The following is a 22851-nucleotide window of genomic DNA, read 5'->3' as shown; positions in this document are numbered from 1 at the left end:
TGAAACTGGGTCTTCTGTAAGAATAATAAGCACTCTTAACCACTAAGCCATCTCTCCAGCCTTTTCCTCATTCTGTAGCCCGTGATAGCCTTGAACTGGTCGTGTACACTTGGCTGGCCTTAAACTCACAGAGACTCATCTCTCTCCTACTTTTTCACCTGGTTTTGATGATCCAGCGAGTTTAACTAGTCTTGCTTTTGTGAGCGTGAGTAGGGAAGGAAATTGATATTTTGGCATTGGGTGAGCCCACACCGAAATGCTGGTAATTAAAAACTCAGTGAACCGAACAGAAAAACAGCAGAAACACCACCAATAGGCTCGGCCAAGCAGAATAAAGAATACCAAGGATAGAGGACAAGATTGACCGCTGTATTCAAATTCATTAAAGTTCTTATTAGTATGACAATGTCCAGGAAGTCTGGGATGAAATAAAAAGACAAAACCAAAGAGTACACAGAACAGAAGAAGGAGCTGAGAGAAATGCTAAAGACAGAGAAATTGTCTGTTAGTTGAATCTGAGGGTCCCAGTGTCAGATTCTTGAGTAGACAATCAGAGCCATTAAGAATTTATGCACAGTACACCCTGAAAGCAGTGTGGGCTTTTCCACCCTGCGAGCCGCGTCCTCCTCGACGCCTGTCTATCTCTGGGTAGTAAGAAGCGGTCTCCACCCGCTTTCCCAGCTGCTGCTACAGCCCCGATGTCCAAGTCTGCCAGGCTTGTCGCCGCCCAGGGAAACTTTAAAGTTCCTGTCAAAACCTTGAAGCTAACAAGCAAGTCATGGTGATGGGTGGAGGAGGTTACCATGGAGACAGGTCCAGGGCCAGGGGCTCGGGATGGGGAGGCCCGCGTTCAGCTTCCCATTGGCTCGACGGACGCGCAGCGTTCCAGTGGCACATGCGCAGTGGCGCCGAGGCGAGGTCGCTGCGAAGCCCGGGCGCTGGGGGTTCCGGCCGGGGCCTCTGGGGACCGAGCTGGGGCTGTCGCGCCCTGGCGGCTCCCGGCTCCTCCCGGAGGGAAAGCGGTGAAGCTGAGCCCCCCGGGCTGCTCAGGGTCGAGCCTGCCACGCAGGCGCCCACCACGCCGGCGCCATTGTTGCCCGCGCTGCGCGGACCGGGCCGAGCGACAGGTACTGATGTCCCCGCCAGTGTCCACGGGGAGGCCGGGCCGGGGCGAGGCCGGGAAAGGGGAGGCGGCTGGAGGCGAGGCCGGCGCATCTCCTCCGGGCGTGACTGCGGATGAGTTGGAGCCCGGGACAAGTGCGTGTGGGTTCTTCTCCGCGTCTGAATACTTGTGGGGTTGGCTTTGGGGATCGTGCTTTCGATTTATACATGAGGAAGCTCCTGAGGACAGCCTCGAATCACGGTCCAACGGGCTTCTTTCCCCGTCTCTGAGAGTAGCGTAGACTGTGCGAGGCAGATAAATAGATCGCCTGGGCCTCACCCCCACCAGGTTGTTTAGAAACCTCCCAGTTTGTCCCAGGAATCGCAGGTTTGCTCTGTGGCTGAGAACAGCGGGACTAAAATAGGGAAACGTTTCTTTCTGTAAGACGGTTAGTTTTTAACAAGTTAGAAATTTAACCATTCTGCTCATAATCCTTTGAATTATTGCTTCTACCACCACCGTCCATGTATACATTTCCTCTAGGATGAATATATTTTAAGTCCAAGGAGAGAGGGAAAGAAGACCAAGTGTATCCTTCCTATGTGTCTACCTGTGCACTCTGCAGAGTCTGAGTAGCATAGAACACCAGGAATTCTTGAGCTTATGGTCCATGCTTGTGCTGGATAGTTCTAATCAACTTGACACAAGCCATAGACATCTGAAAGGAGGGACCCTCAGTTGAGAAAATGCCTCCATAAGATCCCGGCTGTAAGGCCTTTTCTTAATTAGTGATTGATGGGGAGGCCCCAGCCCATTTGTGGGCGGTGCCATCCTTGGGCTGGTGGTCCTGGGTTCTATAAGAAAGCAGGCATTCCTCCACGGCCTCTGGGTCAGCTCCTGCCTCCAGATCTCTGCTCTGTTTGAGTTCCTGTCCTGACTTCCCTTTGATGATGAACAGCAATGGTAACCCTAACTAAGACAGAAACGGGAACCAGAAGTGGGCTGTTAGTATCACGACCTGACCGTGTTATTTTGGGGAGGATTGTGAAAGGATGTTGGAACTTTGGGCTAGAAAAGTCATTGAGTGTTGAGAGCTCAGTGGGATGGTCTGTGGGAACTGATAAGAATGTTGGGAACAAGGCAGTTGATGGAGGCCTGGCCTGTGAAGTTTCAAAGGAAAGCTTTGGCATCTGGTCAGCTGGAACTGAATAATCGTCTGTGATTACGAAGAGACCAGCACCACTGAGGTGAAGTGTTCTGGGAAGTGTTTCCTCCGGGTCAGGCACACAGAAGCTGTGTTCCAGAGGCAGCCAGGGTTGTGCCTCCTGCTGACAGCTGACCTTGGCAGGGTAAGAGTCACCCAGGTGGTACTGGTTTTGATGATAGGAAGGAGTCATGGAGAGCAGCTGAGGCTTGGCACTGTGTTGGAGGGCTGGCATTCCTGAAGAGAACCCAGGAGAGGCTATCTTAGGGATCTCTTGCTGTGATGAAACACCATGACCATAAAGTAAGTTGAGGAGGAAAGGGTTTATTTGACTTACACTTCCACATTGCTGTTCATCACCAGAGGAAGTCAGGACAGGAACTCAAACAGGGTAGAAACCTGGAAGTGGGAGCTGATGAAGGAATGCTGCTTACTGGCTTGCTTCCCCTGGTTTGCTCAACCTGCTTTCTAATAGAACCCAGGACTACCAGTCCAGGGATGGAATGACCCACAGTGGACTGGGCCCTTCCCAACCAATCATTTATTAAGAAAATGCCTTTCAGCTGGATCTTACGGAGGCATTTTCTCAGCAGAGGTTCCCTCCTTTCGAGAACTCTAGTTTGTCAAGCTGATATAAGACTAGCCAGCAGAGAGGCTACTGGTGGAAATACAGCCCAGTCTCAATAAGAGACCCCAGCATTTTAGAGATGCTAGTACCGTGGGGTGATCACCAAGACACAGTAACAGCAGTAGAGTGAACCCAGCTGAAGCCTAGAAGACAAGCTGTGTGTGCTGCAGAGGACAGAGTCAGAGAAGGAGCCCAAAAGATAGTGAGTGGATTCCAGCCATTGGATATTGAGTTAGTTACGTAATTGGAAGTTTTGCTCTGTGTATGTGTGTGTGTTTGTCCTGGAACTCGCTCTGTAGCCCAGGCTGGCCTTGAACTCAGATCCGTCTGCCTCTGCCTCCCCAGTGCTGGATTAAATGCGTGTGCCACCACCGCCCGTCTGGTTTTGATTTGATTTGACTGTGACTTGCTCTGGTTCTCTCCCCTTGAAATAAGAAAGTATTTAACTTTCTACATTTTACAGGAGCCCACAGTTGAGAGAGAGAATTTTTAAAGTGTTTGATTTTGGTAATACTTGTGGGACTTTTTTTTAACTTTATTTCTGCAAAGCCAATCAAGAAGTGTTGGAAGAAAAAAGTGTAAAAGTTATCCTTGCATATTTGGGAACTTCAGCAAACACTTAAAAGTTTGAGGAAATGAGGACTTAGAACAGTTGAATCAAAGGCAATACCCAGCAACGTGTATTTTAAAACAATAATGATGTCCTTTCTTAAGCAACATTCCTCCCCCCCCCCCAATAGCTACAATATGATACAGTACGCAACAGCTCACTTGCAAGTGCTAGAATCAGAGGGTAAAGAACGACATAAGCCACCCACTTACATTTCCTACTATACAATGCCTTTTTGGCACTTGATAAATCAAGCGTTCGTGTAGCAATACATTCAACAGAAACACCTCGTACTTTGGGTTTAAGATCCTTGTCTCCCCCAGTTCCGATGTCGTGACAATCTGACTCTTCATCATTGTAAATATTTTCAGCCATCTGCCATATCTGCATGATGTTATCTTCAGACACTGAGCAAATGACCCAAGGTTCATTGGGGTTCCAACTGAAGTCTGAAATCTTGACAGTATGTCCTCCATGAATAAACACAAGTTCTGGAGGCCCATCTTCTGCATCTCTGCTGATTGTTCTTCTCCAATTTTACTTAAATCCCACACATTCAGGCGGCGATCAATACCACTTGAAGCCAGAATAGTTTATGTGGAGACCAGTGAACCTGAAAAAGTTCATCCTTATGCAATTCAAAGGTATGGAGTTTCAGTTTTAGATTGTGCAGGTCCCATAAAGCTGCAGTCTTCTCTGCAGAGCCAGTTGCTAGAATGAACTCGCTGTAGGTATTGAATGAGAGGCAGATGACCTCAACAGTGTGTGCATTTACCAAATAGCTTGGCTTAAAGTGGTATTGGATCTGGTGTCCCATATCATAAGTTTCTGATCATCAGTAACAGATCCAAACAAGGACTCATGCAGAAGATGCCAGGCCACATCCTCTACAACAGCTGAGTGGCCAGTAAAGATTGCTTTAGCATCCACAATTGTGCCTTCCTTTGGTCCTTCATTTATATCCCACAAGCAAACAGTATGGTCATCAGATGCGCTCAGGAGATGTCCACTCAAATTAGAATTCCAGGAAAGACCATAGCCTTCCTTTTGATGACCTCTTAATCTAAGGTTGGGATTACATTCTCCACTTGGATCTGGTTTAGCAGGATGTTTTGTATAGTCAAAAACCAACAACACATCAGAGGATGGTGTTTTTTGTGGCAATGATGTGAGGATTCTGTGGCATATAACAAGCACGGTTTACTTCTTCATGATTAATTTTTAATTTCACATTCAATTTTTCCTGTTATGGAACCAAAGCCACCAAATTCTCCCTTGTCAGTCTCACAATGGGAAACAAACTGCGCAACATCATTAGGAATATGAACTCCAGCAACCACCAGACGATTCTGCTCATCAGATGTATGAGTGCCCAGCACTAGCCAATGCAGGGCATAATCCTTTCCTTCTGGTTTAGTCACTTCAGGAAGCCACTGAACGGTAAGGTGGGCCACTGAAGAGCATGGGTCATAACCATGTCATATGGAAATGGTGTATTCTTCTTCCAGATTTTATATTCTTTGTTGATGACACGCTCCTCCACAGTATCTTCAAACATCTCTTTACTCGCCATCTTATGTCGGTTCATTTTTTCCCCCTTTGCCGCCTCGGACTTCTCTTGCTTAGCCAAGAGCAGCCTGAATGCAGGCTCTCCTGCCTTTCCCAAGCACATCATGCACTCCTAACTTGGATAGCCTGAGCTTGGTCTGGCTGCCTGGGTGCTCCCCACAGACGCTGTGTCCTTCTCTCCTGCCTCCTCCCTGCTTGCGGGTACTGAGGTCTGAGACGCTCTCCTCTCTCTCCAAACTTACTTGTGGGACTTTTTAAGTCTGAAAACGTTTTATATTAACTAGGCAAAGATGTGTTACATTTGTTTATGCTGCAGAACATTAACTGTACAAAGGTGTGTTACATTTGGTTATGCTGCATTTGTTTAATGCTGTAAGGATGTGTGTTTAATTATGTAAAGATGTGTTACATTTGTTTCACCTTGCCTGCCTAAGGCACCTAATTGGGCTAATAAAAAACTGAACAGCCAATAGCTGGGCAGGAGAGTGATAAACAGGGCTGTGGGTCTGAGAGAATAAATAGGAAGAAAAGAACAAGAGAAGAAAGAAGAGAATGAGAAGGAGCGGGACATGCCCAGGGCCAGAAGCCAGGCATCACCAGCCAGACACAAGAAACAATGGAAATAAGATACCAAAAGAAAGAAAGTAAAAAGCCCAGGGGCAAAAGGTAGATAAAGAGAAACAGGTTAATTTAAGTTAAAAGAGCTAGCCAAAAATGAGCCTAAACTAGGTTGAGCATTCATAACTAAAAAGTCTCCATGTCATGATTTGGGAGCTGGTTGTGACCCAAAACAAAAAGCCTGGGACATGATTATTATTATCAACATTAATATCAACGTGTGATCTTGGAGATGAATAAGAAAGGTTGTGACTTAACAGTGACGTGTTTGTGTCAAACTGACAAGGTCGATTGCACTGGCTTGTCAACTTCACATGAGCTGTAGTCTTCTGAGAAGAGGGACCCTCAGTTGAGAAAATGCCTCCATAAGATCCAGCTGAAGGACATTTTCTTAATTAGTGATTGATGGGGAGTGCCTGGCCCATGGTGCCATCCCTGGGCTGATGGTCCTGAGTTCTATAAGAAAACAGGCTAAGCAAGCCATGGAGAGCAAGCCAGTAAGCAGCTCCCCTCCAAGGCCTCTGCATCGGTTCCTGCCTCCAGGTTCCTGCCCTGCTTGAGTTCCTGTCCTGACTTCCTTTGATGAAGAAAAGTGATGTGGAAGTGTAAGCTAAATAAAGCCTTTCCTCCCAAGTTGCTTTTGCTCATGGTGTTTCATTACAGCAATAGTGACCCTAACTAAAACAATTCTTGTGTTTCAGGTTCTTGCCCATCCTTTCAAGTTCTGGACTCAGAATTTGTTACAAGCTGCTAGTTTTACTGTGGTTCCATTCTGGCCCTGACTGCAGCAGACCTTGAGGAAAAAAAGAATTGTTGGGACTGTAGCATGAGACTTCAAGCAGTTGGCTCAATACTGTAAAAATAAAGGATCCTGCCAGATTGGTTCTCCTGTCTGTAGCAATGTTAGCCTCAAGAAAGAAGATGGCCAATTCTTCACGCTCCCAGGTTCTTCTAATGTGGAAGCCAGACAAGGTTCAAAATGGCCCCCGCAGTGTTGAGAAGCAAACACTCACTTCAAGACTCTTGCGTGACACTGAGACCTGTCGACAGAATTTTAGGAATTTTCCATACCCAGATGTGGCAGGTCCTCGGAAAGCATTGAGTCAACTCCGTGAGCTCTGCCTTAAGTGGCTGAGACCTGAGGTTCACTCCAAGGAACAGATCCTGGAGTTGCTGGTCCTGGAGCAATTTCTGACCATCCTGCCTGGGGAGGTTAGGGCGTGGGTAAAGTCTCAGTACCCAGAGAACAGCGAGGAAGTGGTGACTCTGGTGGAGGATTTGGCTGAGATTCTAGAAGAGGAAGGTGAGAATCGTACCCTAGAGAGGGGTGGAATCCCTGGGTGGTTAGAGAAGACAGGAGCCCCTCTGAGAGCAGGCCCCCCTCCACTTAAATGAAATTGGGAAGAATAAAGGTCACTGAGGAATGAGCTTTAACATGAGGTCCATCCTGCATTGTGTCCCCTTCCAGAGTGCTTGGGGCCACTGTGACTTGCAGAGGTTTGCACCATTATGCTAATAAACCATTAGTTTTATGAACTGTGTTTTACAAAAATATGCTTCCAAAATAGCAGAAGTATCCAAGAACGTTCATGTATTGAGACAACTCACAACTTTGTATCAGAGATTTAAAGAGCAGGAGATGTATGTAGCCTGGTGGTGGAGTGCTTACTTTTATGAGCAAGGTTCAGGGTTCAATGTCAGCACCACCCCAAAAAAAAAAAAAATAGAAGTATGAATTTTCTGCATGTGCTTGGTACCGAAGAAGGCTTGTTTTTTATGTCTGCATGAATGTGCAGTCATTGGCCTTTTCTCTGACTCTGAAATATTAACCAAGTTTTCAGTTGTCCTTTGCCTTCTCATGTTGAGAAAGTGTAGACATAGCTGGGGAAGTGTGTCCTGGACCATGCAAACAGACTAATCATCATTGTCTCCCCAGCTCCTCAGAATTCTGCCCTTCCCCAAGAAATCCCAGAGGAAGACCCCAAACATGCTTTCCAGGCAGGGTGGCTCAATGACTTGGTGACCAAAGTGAGTCTGACTTTCTTTTCTGATTTTAAAGTTGTTCTTTAGTGTATAAGGACATCCTGTCCTGGGCCTATAGCTGCTAAGCCCTCAAAAGCCCCATTCAGAACCTGGGCCTCAGTGTCCCTTGGTAAGCTCATGTGCCTCCTTGTCTTCATCTCTGACTTCAATCAGCAGTACTGTGTAAAGGTTAAGAGTATGACCCCACAGGCAGATGAGATCTCGGCAGGGCAGTTGGGGGTGGGGGGGTGACTCTGCTATTGAATCTGTGATTTGAGACAAGATCCTTAACCACTCCTGGCCCAAGACATTCAATGCCAAGAAGTAGACTTTACCTTTTATATTGTGGACACTATATACTAGCTATCTGCTTATCCTAGACTAGAGCACTGGTTGCTAATATTTTTCATCAAAAAGTAATGGCCAAATATTCTGTGATCAACTGTTTAAATGGTAGTCTCTTATTTAAGGACTAACAACTCAAGCAATATTAAGAGGAGGATTTATTGGAGGGATTGTGTGTGTGTGTGTGTGTGTGTGTGTGTGTGTGTGTGTGTGTGTGTAGCCTCTGTTACCTAGACCATGATTTTTTTATAGATGATATAAATATATTTACTTAGAAAATCAGAAAACCAAGGGGAAATGTGTTAGAAATTATAGAAACAGACTGCTATAGAAAATAACATGCAAAAATATATCCCATGTGATGTAAAGATCATATGATAAAATGAAATAAAAGATTATTTAGTCAGTACCATACATGCATACATACAAAAGAAAACCTTAAGATAGCTAGAACTAAGCATAGTATGGATTTTACAGTATTTTCTTTTGTTGTTGTAGTTTTGGTTTTTCGAGACAGGGTTTCTGTATAGTTTTGGTGCCTGTCCTGGAACTCACTCTGTAGACCAGGCTGGCCTCGAACTCACAGATCTTCTTGGCTCTGCCTCCTGAGTGCTTGAGATTAAAGGTGTGCACCATTGCCACCCAGCGGATTTTGCAGTATGTTCATGTCCTTCGTCATTTTATGGGACTTAAAGGAGGTAGGGGTAACCTCGAGTAATTGCAAAGCTGTCATCTCCCTAAATCATAAACTTAATATGATCTTACCCTCTCAGTTCTTCAGTTGGGTAGGGCTAAGGCAGTGGTGTCCTGAATTCAAGGCCAGCATGACAACACATTAAAACCTAGACTCAAAAATATGTGATTTTTTTTTTTTAAGTTACAACTGAAGAAAAGGAGAATGCCAGAGTAATGAAGAGCCTAATTGTACACATCTCTAATCCTAGCACTAGGGAACCAGAAGCAGGTGGATCTCTGAGTTCAAGAGGCCAGCCTGGTCTATATAGTAAGTTCTGGGATAGCCAGGGCTACATGGTGGAGACCCTGTCTTAAAAACATTTTTTGATGTCCCATTTTTTGAAACCCTATCTTGAACAAAAAGAAAAAAAAAAACATTTTCTGGTTGTGAGCCTAACCTTTAGTGGCTGAGCCATCTCTCCAGCCCAAAAATAAAGAACAAAACAAAACTGAAACCATTTTTTAACAAGAACAGAGACAGTAACCTTTCCAGTGAATGTGTCTACAAACGCAGCAGTCCAGCGGGAGTAAAGAGGACAGGGATAACAAGAGTGGCCTCCACATTCATTGTAGAGCATGTTGATTTCTAATTATAGCTTGTCGAACTTATTCTTAAGGCAAAACATCTCTGTCATCTAGTTTTCAGCCTTTCCTCTGGGCTAGAGAGATGCCTTAGTAGGCAAAGCACTTGCCACACAAACATGAGGACCTAGTTCGGATCCCAGAACCCACATAAAGCAAGAAGTGGTAATGCACATCCATAGCCCCAGGCTCTTAGGGCAAAATTGGAAGAGACAGAATCCCTGGAGGTTCACAGCAAGCAAGAGGCCCTGTCTCAAATAAGGTAGAAGGTGATGACTGACACCTGAGATCATCCTCTGACCGCCACACAATCCATGGCATCGGCGTGCATCCAAACACACACACACACACACACACACACACACACACACACACACACACTATGCACGCTCACACACACAAAGTCATTTTCTTTTCCCTTTTATTTTTCAGGGCTAGAGATAGAATCTGAGTCTAGAGTCTACTAGACAAGTGCTCTACCACTGAGCTACACCCCAGCCCTTTTCTTCTTTAAGATGGAACCACCAAATGCATGTACTAGTACCAGCTGAAATTAATAGTATACCTTATTTTTAAATGTCCCTTGAAGGACCTTTTAAGGATGCTGTGGAGCCAGCCACACATTGGATGAGGGTTTTTGAACCTTGGTTTGATTGGTTGGTGGAAGACAGGGTCTCACCATTGTAGTTCAGGCTAACCCAGAACTTAATGCTGCTGTTACAAGTGTGGGCCACCACACTCAGCAGGAGGAGACTTAAGATTCTGTGACTTCCACCACCACAGACACACACCCAATGTCTCCACTGTCTCTTTCCTCACCAGTTCTTCAACCGAGATAAGTTATGTTTGATATTTTAGGAATCAGTGACGTTCACAGATGTGGCCGTGGACATCACCCAAGAGGACTGGGAACTGATGCGCCCCGTTCAGAAGGAACTGTATAAGACTGTGACTCTTCAGAACTATTGGAACATGGTTTCTCTAGGTAAGGGCCATGCCTCTTCTCCAAAAGGCCAGCTGCACTATGTTCCTGCCCCTCCTTCCTCAAAATCAGGTTAGGCTCCTGAAGGACCAGACTGAAGACAGAGTCGAGAGGTGAGAAGTCTCCTTCAGGCACAGAATGGTCATGTTCTGCTGTTCCCCAAAAGAAAGGCTTGCAGGGTGGGTCGGTGTGCATCACAGTACACAGCTGTAGAGTGCTGCCGCTGGACGCCGCCTCACACCCAGTCCGCCTATTAGGTCATGTCCGTGAGCCATTGTCTTCCCACAGAAGCCCGAATAGAAATCAGGAATAAAGGCACACAGCTCCTTATCTCAGGATAAACTCCCTCTGTTCCTCCTAACCAGGACTGACCGTCTACAGGCCAACTGTGATTCCCATCTTAGAAGAGCCATGGATGGTGATAAAAGAAATTGTAGAAGGCCCTAGCCCAGGTGAGAAGAAAAGCCAACACATGACTTTACACTCAAGAATCTGTGTCCTCAGTGTATTGATATTTGATTTATAAGCGTAGCAAGGTGACTGCAGAGGCATCCAGCTGGTCCAAAACTCAGAGCTCTTGGCATTGCTGCCTTATGGGAAGTCTTCAGGAAAAGTTTCTGAGCGTCTTTTTTATGCCTTTGCCAGTGGCTGCACATTTTATCCTCAAATATCCCTAGAGCCCATCTTTTAGACCATCTCTGGGGCTTCACTGTGCCATCCCCATCCCACACTATGTAAGTGTATTAGTCAGGGCTCTCTAAAGGAACAGAACTGTAGTCAGACTTCTTCTGTCCTGCCAGCCAGCTCCCAAATAACCACATGGAGACTTCTTATTAATAATGAAAGTTTGACTGATAGCTTAGGCTTGTTTCTAACTAGCTCCTATAACTTAAATTAACCCATACTTTTATTAATCTGCATTCTACCATGTGGCTTTTACCTCTATCCAATTTTGTATGTTCAACTCCTTCTGCCTCTGGCTGGCTTCTCCTCCCTTCTTCCCAGCATCCTCTCTGCCTAGCTATTGGCCATTCAGCTTTTTATTAAACCAATATGAGTGACATATTTACAGTGTATAAAAAGATTATTCCATGGGTTGGGGATTTAGCTCAGTGGTAGAGTGCTTGCCTAACAAGCACAAGGCCCTGGGTTCAATCCTCAGCTAAAAAAATAAGATTATTCCACAACACAGAACTGATTGAATGAAATATATTTATATAAAAGAAGTATATATATATATATATATATATGTTTATTAGAGTGTAATTTAAAGACTGTGGTCTGAGTAGTCCAACAATAACTGTCTCCCAATAAAAATGCCAAAAATCGCCTAGAAGTGGTGTTGTACACCTTTAATCCCATCACTCAGGAGGCAGAGGCAGGTGGATCTCTGTGAATTCAAGGTCAGCTTTGTCTACAGAGTGAGTTTTAGGACAACCAAGGCTACATGGGAAAAAAAAAAAAAAAAAGGCCAAGAATCTGGTAATTGTTCAGTCCACAACTCTGGATGTCTCAGAAATCCCAGTATGGTGTTGGGAGTTCCAGAGAATTCCTAGAGAGTTCCTTTCTACATTGAAATGCTGAAGAACTTGTCTGAATCCCAGTGAAGGAATGCCTCAGCAGCCGGATAGGTGAATTTGCCAGTGAGAGCGAGACTTTTTTATGTGGGCTACCACCAGAAGGTGTGGCTCAGATTTAGTGTGGGTCTTCTCACTTCAAATGATCCAGTCAAGAAAATCCCTCATAGGAATGCCTGGCCACTCAGGTTTTAGCCAATTCTAGATGTAGTCAAGTCGACAACCAAGACCCACCATCTAGGAATGCAAGTATAAAACAGCCACACCAAAAAAAATGAGTATTTCAGACTCCCATGGTATTTTGGATTCTTTTACTCTATTTACCAACAACCCCCTTTGTCTATGTACAGGCAGAGTGTCTCACCCACACACAATACTGAGTCCCTCTGTCTCCCTGGAAGCAGTCACTGTCTGTTGATTATGCCCATGCTCCACTGTTTTGTAGAAATCTGCAAGATAAGCAGAACTTGGTCTCAACCTCAAACAGCTTCCTGACCTCCAAGACAAAACCTGGATTTTTAAATAATTGCTAATATTTCAAAATAAGATTCTAGTTCAATCCTAGAGACATTTGTCCCTGGCACTGTGTTTGTTTACAGGGGAGAGAGATTTTTCATATAAAGTCAAGATAAAACTCTTGTCAAGGACTGGGCATATATAACTCAGTGAGGAGCACCTCCAAGCATGTACAGGGGCTGGGCTTGATCCCCAGCACTGAAAAAGAATAAAAAGAAGGTGTTATTTAAGTTTATTTTCCAATATAAAAGGTACCTTGCTATGGATACTGTTTACACGTTGTTTTTTTCATATGATATCGTATCTGAAAAACATACCAGTAATGGTCTAACCAAAGCCAAAACGCCAATAATCACAGCACTCAAGAGTCTAAGCAAGAGGGTGGCGAGTTCAGAGCCATCCCTGGTGAACAGTGAGACTGTCTCAAAATCTTCCTCAGTGATTATCCGAAGAGCTGTTTACCTCTTTATTTTTCGCTTTTCATTCCTCTACACTAGTCTCCTTTACAATAACATGATTTTGAAAGACTGTGAACCTGTAGAAAAGTTGAAGCCTGATACATGAAACATGGATGTGCTTTTCATCTTGAGACATGAATTATTGCTCATTTGAACGTCTCAACAATGTGCCTTTCCAATCTTTTCTTTCCAGTCCAGAGTTTCATCTGGAGATCCTGTCCCACCACCTGCTATCTCCTGTCCTTAGTCTCTGTTTATGTAAGACTGTCCCCAGCCTCTTTTCTCTTACGGCTGATCCTGGCTGTCCCCAATTTCTGTCTGTCTGTCTGTCCATCCATCTGTCTGTCATCTGTTTAGCTTACAAAGGAACAGGTTTTCTTGTGGTGTTTTCACACATACTTGGTTTTGGTGGATCTTGTCCCATTCCCTGCCTCTCCTCCACTGTACTCTTCTTCCCGCTCTCCATGCTCCCCTTCCCTTCCATAGCTCGTGTGTTCTGTGACTCTTCCACCTTGTGGACCTCTTTCTAACTTCCTGGCCATTGCTTACATTTATATGGATGCATGTTTAACAACTGGAAGCTAAGGGGCCAGCGAAATGGTTCCATGGGTAAAGGTGCTTGCCACCCAAGCCTGGTGACCTGAGTTTGATTTGGGAACACATAAAAGTAGAAGAGAACAGACTCCACAGAATTGTCCTCTGACCCCCATACACATGGCTGTGGCACATGTACCCACATACACATATCATGCACACACACAACTTATTTTCTAATAAATGAAAAGGAAACGCATTAGGAGCTAGGAGTCAAGTCTGAGAGAAAACTACATCAGAAGCATATGTCTTTTCTGAGCCTGGATTACCCCATCAAACTCAGGATTCCATTGCACCACATCATCGTTATCCACTCATCCATCAGTGAGCATCCAGGCTGACTCCATTTTCCTTGCTGGTGAGAAAGAACAGTAAGCACAGATGAGCAGGTGTCTCTATGGCAGGAGGTAGAGTCCTTTGGGTAGGAAGGCTAAACTGGTCATATGTCATATGGCAGATCTCCACATTGATTTCCACTATGTTTAGACTTTTTTCTTTTTTCTTTTAAGTCTTTCATGATATTTTTTAAGGGTCCAAAATAGTCTTGTTTACAGAGTGATCCTGATTTCCCTGCTTCCTCATAAATAGGTTCAAGTTAAACTGTTTGTTGTTCATTTGACTATCTGTTTGTGACAGGGTCTCACTCTGTAGTTCTGCCTGGCCTCAAACTCGTTATGTAAACCATGCTGGCCTCAAACTCAGAGATCCTCCTGCCTCTGCCTCCTGTGCTAGGATTAAAGACGTCTGCCGGCACACCTTTCCAGTTTTTAAAGTCATGAGTTCATACTGATGAGTCTAACTCAAATCCAAACCGTGAGCATTCTCATCCCGTTTTGTATCTTCTGTCTTACATAGTACATAAGATGGTTCACACCTAAGTGTCTTTACTTCCTGTTATATGTTCCACAGATACTAGAATTACTATACGTCATCGAAAACAAACTATCAGAAAGCTTACAATTTCATTGAAGTCTTCTTTATTTTGTCCTTATATTATATCCCACTAAGGGATATATTCTTATTATATACATTTGAATATATAAAAACACTAACTTGAGAAATTAGAGCTGTATAAAAAGATATAAACTCTGATGGTTTCTACTCTCTTAAGATAACTTAATTTGTTTAAGTTCCCTTTTCTGTTTTTATAAAAGTTAAATTAACATATTTTCGGTTCTCCTTATCTATACAGAGAAGGTTTGTATTACTCTTGCATCTTGCTATTATTACTATTACTATTATTAAGACACCAACTTGAATATGCACTAATACAGCATTAACAGTGACTTAAACAATAGTGATAAAATCCTGTGTGATTTCACTTTTTGAAAAGGTTCATTGTTCGTTACATATTTTAAGGACTACTACTGGAAAAGCTAATTCTTTTCCATAATCACAGCATTTAATTGGCAGGATTTTTTGGCAATTTAATTGGCACATGGGAAAAATCATGTAGAGTATTGAAATAAGTCTCAACTGAAGTCAGTCTGGGACCATTTGAATGAACTTAATAGTGTGGGGATTTTAGACCATGGACCTGGGGTTAGTCTGTAAAGTGAAGAGGGGCCATTTGCAGTTAATGTGTGAGAGCTTTACTATAGCAAAGACATATACCCAAGGAATGCTCAATCACACCACAAGGACACATGCTCAGCTATGTTCATAGCAGCATTATTTGTAATAGCCATAACCTGGAAACTACCCTTCAACTGAAGAATGGATAAAGAAAATGTGGTACATATACACAATGGAGTACTACTCAGCAGAGAAAAACAATGACATCATGAGGTTTGCAGGCAAGTGGATGGATCTAGAAAAAATCATCCTGAGTGAGGTAACCCAGACTCAGAAAGACAAACATGGTATGTACTCACTCATAGGAGGATACTAGATGTAAAACAAAGGGTAACTAGACTGCTACTCACAACTCCAGGGAGGCTACCTTGAAAACAGGACCCTAAGAAAGACACAGGGATCACCCAACGACAGAGAAATGGATGAGATCTACATGAACAACCTGGACGTGAGTCGGGGTAATGAAGGGCAAGGGTTGAGGGAAAGAGATCTTAGGGAGCAGGAGATCCCAGCTGGATCAAGAACACAGAGAACAAGGAAAAAGAGACCATGATAAATGAAGACCCCATGGGGATAGGAAGAAGCAAAGTGCTAGAAAGGTCCCCAGAAATCCACAAAGATACCTCCACTGTAGACTACTGGCAGTAGTTGAGAGAAAGCCTGATCTGACCTAGTCTGGTGATCAGATGGCCAAACACCCTAACTGTCGTGCTGGAACTCTCATCCAATGACTGATGGAAGTGGATGCAGAGATCTACGACCAGGCCCCAGGTGGAGTCCAGGAGTCCAATCGGCGAGATTCTTTTAAGTTTTCTGTTTCTAGCTGGTCCTTACCTGTTGCCTGATCTCCCCTACAAAGGGATCCTATTGGCTGCCTTCCAGTTGGGCCCAGCTTTGTCTTAGGCTCATTAAATGCCTGGGCTGTCATGGATAAGCATCTCAAGTAGATGACTTCAGCTCTGGCTCTCCTCCTGCTGCCTGCTTTTACCTGTGTTTTGGCTCATCCTGAAGATTTTGCCAGCTCCAAGATGAGTAGGTAGTTGAGCCTTTGATTGATGTATTTCATTGGTTCTACCTCAAGAGCTACATATGAGGTCACATCCCTTTAGTCCTAGCACTTGAGAGGCAAAGGCAGGCAGATTCTGTGAGTTCAAGGCCACCCCTGGTCCATATAGCTAGTTCAGGCCAGCCAGGGCTACATAGAGAGACCTTTATAAAGTAAAGGAAACTGAAATATGTATATTTTGTAACTAGTAGTGTTGTTCTTCAGTGGCCATTACTGTCTCATAACATGTTTGCTTTGGTTTTGAGACAGTTTCTCCCTGTATCCCTGGCTGTCCTAGAACTCACTGTAGACCAGGCTGACGGTGAACTCAGAGATTTACCTTCTGGGATTAAAGGTGTGTGCTGCCACATCCAGCTTAGACCTTTTTTTTTTTTTTAATGTGTATGATTGTCTTGCCTATATGTATGTATGTGTCTCTGATATCTGTACAGGTCAGAAGGGGTGTCGGACCCCCTGGCAGAGGAGTTAAGGGTGGTTGTGAGCCATCACGAGGGTGCTGAGGACCTCTGCAAGAGCACCAAGTGCTCTTAGCTGCTGAGCCAGCTCTCCAGCCCATCTTGTAGTTCATGTTCATACAGGACCTAGCCATTCTGTGAGGCTCAGTTCAGATAACATCATCTCTGCTGCGGCTTCTCTTGTTTAATGGAATCGACACCGATTCCTTTATTGGAAATACTGTTTGGGTCTTATTAGCCAACAAATACCACCTGTAAGCAACCACTCTGGATAGTGACATACACATACTTAAGCCTTGATTCATGGTCTCAGTTCCTGAATTTCTAATAAACTGATTTTCTTAAATGTACATTAATTATAGTATCAATGGGCTTTTGCTTTAAGCTTGTTAATTATAATTTGTGGTGTAATTCAGTGATGGAGCACTTATCTAGAATGCATGAGGGCCTGGATTGTGTGTGTGTGTGTGTGTGTGTGTGTGTGTGTGTGTGTGTGTGTGTGTGTAGATCCTGTAGCCTGATTACACAGAAGTCAAACTGAACTGCTCAGACCAGCTGGTTCTTTTTGTCTATGTACCTGATTGTTGGTCCACTTGTTTTGTTCTTTTGGAGCAGGATAACATCCTGATTGGGGAGTTGTCTTTTAAATTTTTCCTCTATAGAAAAAAACTATACTTCTAGCACTAGATATCAGAAAAGTAACAGCTAATTTATTGAAAATTAGAAAAAGAAAACTATGATTTTTCCGCTTCATTTTCATGGTAGCACTTTCTCATTTGACATTGTTCCTAGACATGTTCTGCTGTCAACTGTGATTTTTGTATTTGAATAAAAGTAATGAAAATGGGTTGTAAATTCAAGCAGCATAAGGAAGCAAATTAAATATGTGGCTTCTCCCCTCAGGACCTCATCCCTCAGACTTCAACATTTCCACGCGTGATGTGTGGCATGTCTTTACAGAGATAAGACCTCACTCGCTCCATGTGCTTTTTACACCTGTTTTTTTTCTCACTTAGTGTGCCTGCACGACTCTTCCTAGGCGTGCCCAGACCTCCCTGACTCTGCCAGTCACCATCTCCCACACAGGCCTTACTCCTGGATGCAGCATTGTACCTGCAGTGGCCTCACACTGTCCTGTTGAATTAACAGGCTGGAAAAGTATCATACCTTGAGCTGCATTTAGTTTCTGAACCATCCTATACCTTTTTCTATACTACAAATTATTCATTATATTATATAACGAAAACTTAAGTTTCATATTTCCCACTTGGTTTTGTAGAGGTGTAACATAAACTTTGTTTTAAATCATGTATTTTCCACATAGCAGCAGGTATGGATAAGTGCATACTTGAGTACTTTGAAACCAGATTTTGAGTTAGAAATTTTTTTTGTTTGTATTTTGTATAAACAAATTATTATCATTTTTCTAAGTTCATTTGACTGACCACCAAATTCAGTCTCGGGCCATTTTCTGAAGGAAATGTAGAAAATACATACGCTATTTCCAGAGTTTACTCTGGAGTTAAAAGTATAAGTTGTCGCCAGGTGGTGGTGGCGCATACCTTTAGTCCCAGCATTTGGGAGGCAGAGGCAGGAGGATCTCTGTGAGTTCGAGGCCAGGCTGGTCTACAGAGTGAGATCCAGGAAAGGCACAAAGCTACACAGAGAAATCCTGTCTCAAAAAACCAAAAAATAAATAAGTTGTCAAACATAAGTGACACAAAATTGTGAAAATATGTCACAGAAGTTGTGAAATAATTTCATAAGGCCAAGTTCTGTCATCGTATCAAGTTGAACCATATTGAGGTGCTGATATTCAGCCATTTGAGGGAGACAGTTTAACCTTTCATCCCCTCTGTATTTAGGTTGTAGGAAGGGGTGCTGTAAAGGGAACACTGTGAACTGCAAACACCTCTCAGTAGGTAAGATCAGACAGTCTGGAGTTAGCATAGTGCTTACAGCCTGTGAACGTGGCTTTGAACTTAAGCATGAGGTGGAAAAGAGATGTAGAGAGGTAAAGGGCTAGATTATTGGGGTGAAATGCCAAGGGGGCGGATTTTGAACTCTTTGGGGGGAGGGGATCATTTTTTAGCCTTTAGGCTGCTTGTCCCCCCACTTTACTGTGGAACAGAATAGCCTTTAGTTCTTGCTAAAACTTAGCATGCAGCCTCACTGCCGGTGTCTCTGAAGTAAGTTTAGGATGTGACCCAGTAATTTCATTACCAAGTGACAGTGAAACGCACACTGCTCATAGAGACATTTGAGAACCATGTTTAAGGCTGCTAGATAGTTGAGAGCAGAAAGCACCCCATGAGATTATTTTAAGGATATTGTATGATGAGCCAGGTATAGTGGCACACCTTAATCCCAGTACTTGGGAAGAAGAGGCAGGTGGATTTCTGAGTTCAAGGCCAGCCTGGTCTACAGAGCAAGTTACAGCCAGGGTTACACAGAAAAACCCTGTCTTGAAAACCGCCACCTCCCCCCCAAAAAAAACTATTCTATGGTAACCTGGCATAGTGGCACACACCTATAATCCCAGCACTCAAGGGGCAGAGGCAGGTGGTTCTCTGTGAGTTCAAGGACAGCCAGGGCTACACAGACCCTGTCTCAAAAAGAAAACAAAAAATTTATTATTATTTGGGATTGTGCCTGTAGATGGGAAGGGAAAAAAGCATGTCTACTTTATGAGCTCTCTGTATGTATAAGCTACACCATGTGCCCCAAGTTTCTCTTGAGACACTGTCACTAGCCTCCTTTCTGCACTTTCTACCATGCTGACTAGTAGTCTCTCCATTTTCTGTGATTTATCTCCTCCTCTTCTAAGCATTCATTTTTCCTTTCCTAAACCTTAAGTACCATAAAATGAAGTTATCAGAACTATAATCTTCAAATATTTTTATTTGTGTATATTATTTTGTTTCCTTTATTTTATTTATTTTTTAGTTTATTTATTTTGGGTTTTTTCGAGACAGGATTTCTCTGTGTAGCTTTGCGCCTTTCCTGGAACTCAATTTGGAGACCAGGCTGGCCTTGAACTGTTTCCTTTTTTTAAAGATAGGAAGACTTTTAATATTTTCTTTTATTTCAGAATGGGAAACAAAAGCTGAAGCACATATTCCGTTAAAGGATCTCCCAAAACTCAAACAGGATGGAACCCAGACCATCAAATTGGAAGAAGTGGATGACTGTGATGACAGATTAGAGAGGCAGCCAGTGTATGCCTTCAGGAAGATTCCGATGGATGAAAGAGACTTCAGTTTGAAGTCAGAGATTTCACAAGACCCTCCAGAAGAATATTTTAGTAAATATGATATATATAGAAATGATTTTGAAAAGCACACAAGCCTAATACAGTTTGATACCCAATCAGATAATAAAACTTCTCTGTATAATGAAAGCAAGCCAACATTCAATAATGTCTCATCTGGTGTTGTACATGGGAAAATACTTCCTGGGGATAAGCCTTATTCATGTAATGTCTGTGGAAAAAAATTTAGGAAATACCCATCACTCCTGGCACACCGAAATAGCCATGCCAAAGAGAAATCTTATGAATGTGAAGAATGTGGGAAAGAGTTCAAGCATATCTCATCCCTCATTGCACATCAAAGAATGCATACTGGAGAAAAACCATATGAATGTCACCAGTGTGGGAAAGCCTTCAGCCAACGTGCACACCTTACTATACATCAGAGAATTCATACTGGAGAAAAACCCTACAAGTGTGAGGATTGTGGAAAAGACTTTAGTCAGCGTGCACATCTTACTATACATCAAAGGACACATACTGGTGAGAAACCATATAAATGTTTGGAATGCAGTAAAACCTTTAGCCATAGTTCATCTTTGATTAACCATCAGAGAGTTCATACTGGAGAAAAACCTTATATATGCAATGAATGTGGGAAAACTTTCAGTCAGAGTACACACCTCCTCCAACATCAAAAAATTCATACTGGGAAAAAACCGTACAAGTGCAATGAGTGTTGGAAGGTGTTTAGTCAGAGCACTTACCTTATTCGACACCAGAGGATTCATTCTGGAGAGAAGTGCTATAAATGCAATGAATGTGGAAAGGCCTTTGCCCATTCATCAACTCTTATACAGCATCAAACTACTCACACTGGAGAGAAAGCCTATGTATGTAATGTATGTGGGAAAGCCTTCAGCCAGAGTGCAAACCTGACTCAGCATCATAGAACACATACTGGAGAGAAACCATATAAATGTAGTGTGTGTGGGAAAGCCTTCAGCCAGAGTGTGCACCTTACTCAACACCAGAGGATTCACAATGGAGAAAAGCCCTTTAAATGTAATGTATGTGGGAAAGCATATAGACAAGGTGCAAATCTTACTCAACATCAAAGGATTCATACTGGAGAGAAACCCTATAAATGTAATCAGTGTGGGAAAGCTTTTATTTATTCTTCATCGCTTAATCAGCATCGAAGAACTCACACTGGAGAGAGACCCTATAAATGTAATCATTGTAACAAAGATTTTAGTCAGAGAACATGCCTTATTCAACACCAGAGGATTCACACAGGAGAGAAGCCCTATGCATGCCGTATATGTGGGAAGTCCTTCACTCAGAGTACCAATCTTATTCAGCATCAGCGTGTTCATACAGGTGCCAGACATCGCAACAGGTGCCAGATACCGCAGTTAATGGATATGACTTTGTTTAAGCTTCAAAACTTGATTGCTTAAATTTCATTTTGTGTGCTGTGTCAGAATATTCAAAAAATCTGAAGAAGTGCAATATGCTAGATATCGCAGTGTCAGAAGTACCAGAATTAGTAAAATGGCTTGTCCATTTAGATTCTAGTGTGAAACTTATATCACTTGAATTCATTCCAGAAAGAAATACTATGAAAGGACATTTTAAAACCTGTGACTCATCACCTCTTAGTGTTTTTCAAGTATGTTTTATTGAGGCCTTAGGACTCTACCTTGGGCAAGTGTCCGCCAAGTAGACCTCACGCTAGAGAGTAATGTTGACATTACAGCAAAGAAGACAGATGTTTTGGGGGTGCTTCATCCTAGCTTTGAAGCCTTACAATAAGTAAAAGGTCCTTCTCATTTTTTGCTTCCTCTTTTCCCATTATAACTTCCATGTGAAGCCAGTGAGCCTGAGGAGGAGACCTGAAAAGAGATTTCTATGTGACCACGCTTCCTCCAGGAAGAGGCGGCAATCTGAGAAGATAGAGGGTCAGGGTATACAAAACCCTAGACATGAACAAACTCAGACACAGATTAAACACCCCAAGCTTAAAGTCATTAGTTCAACAGTATTTTTAGTTTCACTTGGTTTTGACATTCAGTGTTACCCTGAAGAAAAAAAAAAAAGACAGGCTGACCATTCCTATTTTTTTCCAGGTAGCTTTTAAATTGACAAGTTTGCCCATGACTCTTACTGAAGTGAAGTCATCTCTATGAAACCCATTTCCTGAGAGCCTACTGTGCTCAGGACACATACTTTTTGATTAAACCCTTTCAGTTAACAAAGATCTTTAAAGAAAAGGTAAGGACATGCTCTTAGCTACTTTGCCATGGAACATGCATAATCCTAAATGAGTGACCAAATGCTACCCTATAAACCAAATTAAGTGAGCAGTGAACATAACTATATAAATAGCATGAGAATAAGTAATAGAAAAAGGTTCAAGTCCAGAGCAGAGGTGGCAAAGGAAAAGCAGGGTGGAAAGGAGTGAGGAGGGTGGGTATGCAAGTAGCTGATGTGACATGAAGTATAATTGGACCTCCTTTACCTAAGGAAATAATAGCAGTAAAAGAAAAATTAGCCTATTTATAAGAAGCTAAAAAGGAAGTTACTTTCAGGAATAATTAGCCTAATACTCCTTCACACATAGAAGTAAAATAGAAACAACACTTAATGTGTTAGGAAAATGTTTCATTGGAAAGCCTTCGTGCAGAAACTATCATTAATCAGTAATCAATAAATAACTGAGTTCATGGGTCTTCAACAGCATAAAAGAAAGATTGGCAGGCATCGTCTTTTTTAATTGCTCTTGTATTTGCTATCCATAGCATCACACTCTCGGAATATAAATCAGAGCTTCACTCTGCTCATTCTCATTTCTCCAGCGCCTTGCATATGATCAACATATGTTGGCTGAATTGATGAGTCAATTGTATGAATTAGACTTGAGTAGTAAGGTAGAATCTCACGCATGGAGAGAAAATTTG

General features: G+C 43.0%; 1 protein-coding gene and 1 pseudogene across 4 annotated transcripts; one reads left to right on the top strand and one right to left on the bottom strand.

Annotated features, from left to right (window-relative positions):
• Positions 1 to 850: 850 nt before the first annotated feature.
• Positions 851 to 5117, bottom strand: LOC118588675 (annotated as a pseudogene).
• Znf287 (zinc finger protein 287) lies at positions 1072 to 21461 on the top strand. Of its 4 annotated transcripts, none has more exons than XM_036197012.1 (6): positions 1072 to 1127; positions 6433 to 7034; positions 7668 to 7759; positions 10274 to 10400; positions 10763 to 10849; positions 19730 to 21461. In XM_036197012.1, the coding sequence occupies exons 2-6, from the start codon at positions 6632 to 6634 to the stop codon at positions 21349 to 21351; spliced, it is 2331 nt and encodes a 776-aa protein (XP_036052905.1). In that variant the 5' UTR covers positions 1072 to 1127; positions 6433 to 6631; the 3' UTR covers positions 21352 to 21461. The 4 variants fall into 4 exon arrangements, with proteins under 4 accessions (XP_036052905.1, XP_036052908.1, XP_036052907.1 ...); XM_036197014.1 differs by lacking the exon at positions 1072 to 1127 and adding an exon at positions 1203 to 1257; XM_036197013.1 differs by lacking the exon at positions 1072 to 1127 and adding an exon at positions 3525 to 4188.
• Positions 21462 to 22851: the final 1390 nt, after the last annotated feature.

The sequence above is a fragment of the Onychomys torridus genome, chromosome 8 (genome assembly GCF_903995425.1).
Source record: "Onychomys torridus chromosome 8, mOncTor1.1, whole genome shotgun sequence".
NCBI classification, from domain to species: Eukaryota; Metazoa; Chordata; class Mammalia; order Rodentia; family Cricetidae; genus Onychomys; species Onychomys torridus.
Note: the sequence above shows the minus strand (reverse complement) of the source record. Positions and strands in the feature narration are given on the sequence as shown.

Coding starts and splice junctions, on each gene's coding strand:
- Znf287 (XM_036197012.1), top strand. CDS start 6,632: ATGTTAGCCTCAAGAAAGAAGATGGCCAATTCTTCACGCTCCCAGGTT. Junction 7,035..7,667: donor TGAGATTCTAGAAGAGGAAG/GTGAGAATCGTA, acceptor TTGTCTCCCCAG/CTCCTCAGAATTCTGCCCTT. Junction 10,850..19,729: donor TGTAGAAGGCCCTAGCCCAG/GTGAGAAGAAAA, acceptor CTTTTATTTCAG/AATGGGAAACAAAAGCTGAA.